Genomic DNA, 6,000 nt, shown 5'->3' with positions numbered 1-6,000 from the left:
ACGGTTCACTTCTAAGGGCTCTTTGATAAATGCATGAAAAGCATTTCTCTCTTTGTGTGCGAACACACACGCGCTCCGTTCTCCGGACTCCTTACCTCTCATCTCTGTGATGTTGGCCATGGGCCCCTCCCCGTTATCCCTTCATTAAACACATGAATATGAACTCCTCCACCCGGAGACCTGGACAAAGAGAAAGCCCGAGTCAGCAGTGGGTGGAAAGGTGACATTGATGATGGAAAAAATATGAGATGAGTGTTTGATCATAATCTCAGGGGGAGCTGCGACGGGGGGGGGGGGGGGGGGGGTTTAACGGCAAGCTGAAGAAAAGGGAATGTTGAGAAACGTGATGCTTTGACAGCATTGTGGAAAAAACAAGTTGCCGAGTGAAAAGGAGGAATAGATTTATATAATAAATCTAAGGAGGGCTTAATGAGACGGGATAAGACTGAGGGTTAGTACAGGTGGATTCAGAACATATGAGAAAAGTTTGAACCTAAAACTGACATTTCTCAGAACAACATTCCATCTAGTAATTCTATTTACATTCCACTGTTCTGCAGCACTAAGCCCAAACTCACCTGCTTTGTTTTAAGGTGTGAACTCATCCCAACACACGAGTGGATGAAACGTCCACAGAGTGATTTTTACCACCAAAAAGCACCCAAACACATCTTTGGAGGAACTCTTTGAGTTCCACAGCAGCAGAGCCGCTGTTTCCTCCTCTTTACCTGTGCGACTCACCCAGACACACACACACACACACACACGTTGCTGAGGCCCTGGGGTGAGAGGTTGTGCTCTTTTTAAACAGGATTTACATCAAATCAACTTTCTTGGTTTCTTTTATTTCGCTACTTTTTTTCTGTGACGTCAGCATTCTTTCCTTTCCTTTTCCATTCACTCCTTCACGCTCCTTTACACCCCTTCACCTCCAAACGCTCCCTCTCTCCCTCTCTCTCTCTCCCTCTCTCTCCCTGGAAAGTAACTGGCAGCTGTTCAGGCCGAATGCTCCACCTCTGGCTCAGCCTTTTGTTTTTGCATCGGCTTCCCTCGGGTGTCCGTTGTCAAACTGTGCGCGAGTTGAAGAATGCACACGTCTGTTGTCCTTTGCCTCTGTTGTCCCGCTGGATCGATGTTGAGCCCCACGCCAACATCTCAACATCTCACGCCTGTCGGGACCCTCGCGGCAACCCTGTGCGTCTCCATCAAAGGTTCTGTTCTTTTCGACGGGTCGCGGCGATTTCAGTTTTTACTTTTTGCTTTTTGTCGCCTCATTTCACCTGGACTTGGAGAAAGAGCAAGTAGCGAGTAGTGGGCAGCAAGCAGCAAGTCCGCTGCCTCGTTCTCGGCCCGGCGTGAGTGTTCAGATGGCCTCGCCGAGGAGGAGGAGGAGGAGAAGAGGAGGTCGCCTCTCCCTTTATTATCCTCCGGCGCCTGGGCTTTACCTTGACCCGAGCGCTCCGCTGGTTTATTACAGGAGCTGACCATGTGCCAATTGGAAGGAATGAGAACAAAGTCAATTCAGCTGGAGGAGGGACACGGGAACGAGTGGCCTTGTGTGTGTGTGTGTGTGTTGGACGCGCACACGTACACACACACACGGAAGGGTGCAGCGGACGTTCTTGTTTGTCTCTGCCATTAGTCACTCCATGCAGAAGTGATTTAGGGGCTAAATTACAGGCTCGGCTCCGTGCGAATCACCCGGCTACGTCGTGCTTTTGCATAACAAAGCGATTAAAAAAGATAAAGAAAACGCCCACCGTCTCTGTGGCTAATCACCAGCAGACGAGCTACAAAAAAAGTGTTCACATTCAGGTTGTTACCTCATGCACTCCAAAAAGTACCAGGAGTTTTTCTCCTTTTCCACCGGATTCCATCTTGCGTGATCACACCTTTTACAGCAGACGTGGATGAGCAGCCTATTTCCACACCACGCTGCTTCCTTTGCTGGTCCCTGGGTGGAACCACCTCCATCACAGTGTGATCTGGCTCTGAAGAACAGAGCAGCTATTACAGGTTGCAAGGAAGAGCTCGGCGCATTTACCCTCCGTGCACTAGAGTTTATTTTCTTAAATGGTGTAAAATACGTTTCCCCCCCCCCCCCCCCCCCTAAAAAACTATTTTCCTTTCAATTTGTGTAAGCAAACAGCTGTGTAGGCTGGATCTGATGAAGCTGCAGTTCGGTCTCCACGAGAGAAAAACAACCCACTTGACTCCGATCAGGGGAGCGTGGAACAGACACCAGGTGCTTAAGTGTCTCCTCATCTCACTCCCCTCTCCCCACCTCCTTCCCCGCACCTCCCCTTCTTCATCTTCCTTCCCCCTGCGCCTCCTCCCACGCTCTCTCTCTCTGCGTCTGCGTTCATCTGCTCCACAGGAGCAGCCAACTCCTCCTAAAAGAGCACCGTTGGGTTTCCGTGGGGTGCGCTTAGACTGCAGGGATCGAACCATCACACATCGGTCCTCTCTCTCTCTCCCTCTCTGTCTTCTCCCTGCAGGGTGCAAGTGCAACAGTCATGCCAACGTGTGCCACGTCAACTCGGGGAAGTGCTTCTGCACCACTAAAGGAATCAAGGGAGACCAGTGCCAACTGTGAGTATGCTGATTGAATGGCCGGCCTGACGCTAATCACCTCCAGCAGGCCTCCAGTGAAATGACCTCAGGACATATATCACACACACACACACACAAACAACAGAAATCACAGCAAAACCAACGGCTGTCCTTTTAAGGGAGTCGTTTTTTTTAAAATTCCGTTGATCTTTTTGCAGCCATGCAGCTTCTTGCAGCTCCAGCTCCTCCACAGCTCGCATGGCGGCTCCTGACTCCTCCGTTTCTCCTCGCAGAGGCCTTAGAGCGTCCGAAATGGACGAGTTTTTCGACACATTTTGACAAACTACAATACATGTCATTTAGATGACGCTTTTATCCAAAGCGACTTACAATAAGTAAGTCTTTTCTTTCTAAATACTCGATAGGAACAGTCCTCCTGTGCACTGTGTGCGGTGAAGGATTGGGTTTGTTTTAAAGGCAAAAGCTTCCAATACTGCAAATACTCTATAGCGTTGCAGTATTTTTAGCAGTGCGCAACCTTGCTACTTTAACTTGAGTTTACGTTAGGAAAATACATTTTTACTCTAAAAATATATACATAAAAAATACGTTTGTATCAGGAAGGCAGAAACAGCAACTGTGCCGATGCGTGTGTGTGCATCGTGTGTTTGCGTGCGTGTGTGTGTTTCCCCCCCGACTGTGCCAGACGTAAACCGCTGCAGCACTACAACACCCTGCGTGGCTCGGCGGAGCAACACAACACAGAGACAGACTGAAAAGTGCTGCATCGATAAATCTTAACCGGCGAGGCTGGAGTGCAGAGACACAGCGTGTGTGTGTGTGTGTGTGTGTGTGTTTGGGATCTACCTTGACCAGGAAAAGGGAGATGAATGAGACAACAGAAGGAGACACATTTTTTGTTAAAGCCCTGATTGCCAGATTGTGTGTGTGTATTGGAGGTCTCATACACTTAGTTTACTTGGAGTCAGATATGCTTCCTGGGTGGAGACTGCAGTGTTACAGTTCTCTTCATCACAGCTAATTATTCCGTAACGTGTTTGATTGGTTTCTTTCATTCACACAGAGGTGTCGAGCATTAAGGGCGAAAGAAACGCCGCACGGAGGTTTGCTGTCGTTGCCGACGGTAACAGTGGAGCGTCTCAATCTATTTAGTCAAATTGCTTTTTGCTCTGCCGCCACACATTCGTTCAGATGTATTTATACGTGTATGGGTTTACAGGATTCAAAATGCAGATCATGTGGAGGCTCAAATACTCTCAAACCAAAACAGCAACACCCGACTCACGAAGCACGCACAGTCATATCTGCTACCAATCACGTCGACTTTCAGACCCCCTTAACTCCAGCTGCGAGCTGGACGTGACCCGTGAGTGACCCTGCAGCTCCGCTCCTGACCCTGACACGACCTCCTCGCACCGAAAGGCATCCCTCACACATGGCTGCTGTCAACTTCCATCAGCGTGACGGTTTTGGAGAGCAAATAGGGATAGAATAATATCTTCTAACGGGCCTTTTCCCTGGTTCTAAAACGTGCGAAGCCAATCGTGGATCGGATTGAACACGGACTTCCGCCCCTTAGAGAATACAGTGTGTTATCGAGAACCTCATACGTCTATATAGAGACATTAGCCTGGGAGCAGAAACGGTGCATCAGTGTGTGTTCACCTGTGCGTCCCTCAGCCACTGCGCCCCCTCTCACTCCCCTAACCCCCCCCCCCCACCCCCTCCCGTCTCTCTCTGTCTCTCTGTCACACCACTGTTTGCTTTGTTTGAGTCACTCCAAAGTAGTGTGCCGAGCGGATTATGAACAAGCAATTTGATGATAGGATACTGTAGGATAGAGTAGTATATGATAGGATACTGTAGGATAGAGTAGTATATGATAGGATACTGTAGGATAGAGTAGTATATGATAGGATACTGTAGGATAGAGTAGTATATGATAGGATACTGTAGGATAGAGTAGTATATGATAGGATACTGTAGGATAGAGTAGTATATGATAGGATACTGTAGGATAGAGTAGTATATGATAGGATACTGTAGGATAGAGTAGTATATGATAGGATACTGTAGGATAGAGTAGTATATGATAGGATACTGTAGGATAGAGTAGTATATGATAGGATACTGTAGGATAGAGTAGTATATGATAGGATACTGTAGGATAGAACGTATATGATAGGATACTGTAGGATAGAATAGTATATGATAGGATACTGTAGGATAGAGTAGTATATGATAGGATACTGTAGGATAGAGTAGTATATGATAGGATACTGTAGGATAGAGTAGTATATGATAGGATACTGTAGGATAGAACAGTATATGATAGGATACTGTAGGATAGAGTAGTATATGATAGGATACTGTAGGATAGAGTAGTATATGATAGGATACTGTAGGATAGAGTAGTATATGATAGGATACTGTAGGATAGAGTAGTATATGATAGGATACTGTAGGATAGAATAGTATATGATAGGATACTGTAGGATAGAGTAGTATATGATAGGATACTGTAGGATAGAGTAGTATATGATAGGATACTGTAGGATAGAGTAGTATATGATAGGATACTGTAGGATAGAGTAGTATATGATAGGATACTGTAGGATAGAGTAGTATATGATAGGATACTGTAGGATAGAGTAGTATATGATAGGATACTGTAGGATAGAGTAGTATATGATAGGATACTGTAGGATAGAGTAGTATATGATAGGATACTGTAGGATAGAGTAGTATATGATAGGATACTGTAGGATAGAGTAGTATATGATAGGATACTGTAGGATAGAGTAGTATATGATAGGATACTGTAGGATAGAACAGTATATGATAGGATACTGTAGGATAGAATAGTATATGATAGGATACTGTAGGATAGAGTAGTATATGATAGGATACTGTAGGATAGAGTAGTATATGATAGGATACTGTAGGATAGAGTAGTATATGATAGGATACTGTAGGATAGAACAGTATATGATAGGATACTGTAGGATAGAATAGTATATGATAGGATACTGTAGGATAGAGTAGTATATGATAGGATACTGTAGGATAGAACAGTATATGATAGGATACTGTAGGATAGAATAGTATATGATAGGATACTGTAGGATACAGTAGTATATGATAGGATACTGTAGGATAGAGTAGTATATGATAGGATACTGTAGGATAGAGTAGTATATGATAGGATACTGTAGGATAGAGTAGTATATGATAGGATACTGTAGGATAGAGTAGTATATGATAGGATACTGTAGGATAGAGTAGTATATGATAGGATACTGTAGGATAGAGTAGTATATGATAGGATACTGTAGGATAGAGTAGTATATGATAGGATACTGTAGGATAGAGTAGTATATGATAGGATACTGTAGGATAGAGTAGTATATGATAGGATACTGTAGG

At 45.0% G+C, this 6,000-nt stretch overlaps 1 protein-coding gene across 1 annotated transcript in view; it reads left to right on the top strand.

Moving 5' to 3' along the window:
* Positions 1–6,000, top strand: part of atrnl1a (attractin-like 1a) — a 76,077-nt gene that overhangs the window by 50,435 nt on the left and 19,642 nt on the right. The window contains 1 exon segment of the mRNA XM_062566560.1: positions 2,499–2,592. Within this exon segment, the coding sequence (XP_062422544.1) occupies positions 2,499–2,592 (94 nt within the window).

This window comes from Pungitius pungitius, chromosome 13 (assembly GCF_949316345.1).
Source record: "Pungitius pungitius chromosome 13, fPunPun2.1, whole genome shotgun sequence".
NCBI classification, from domain to species: Eukaryota; Metazoa; Chordata; class Actinopteri; order Perciformes; family Gasterosteidae; genus Pungitius; species Pungitius pungitius.
The sequence above is the reverse complement of the archived record's forward strand: the minus strand, read 5'-3'. Positions and strand labels throughout refer to the sequence as shown.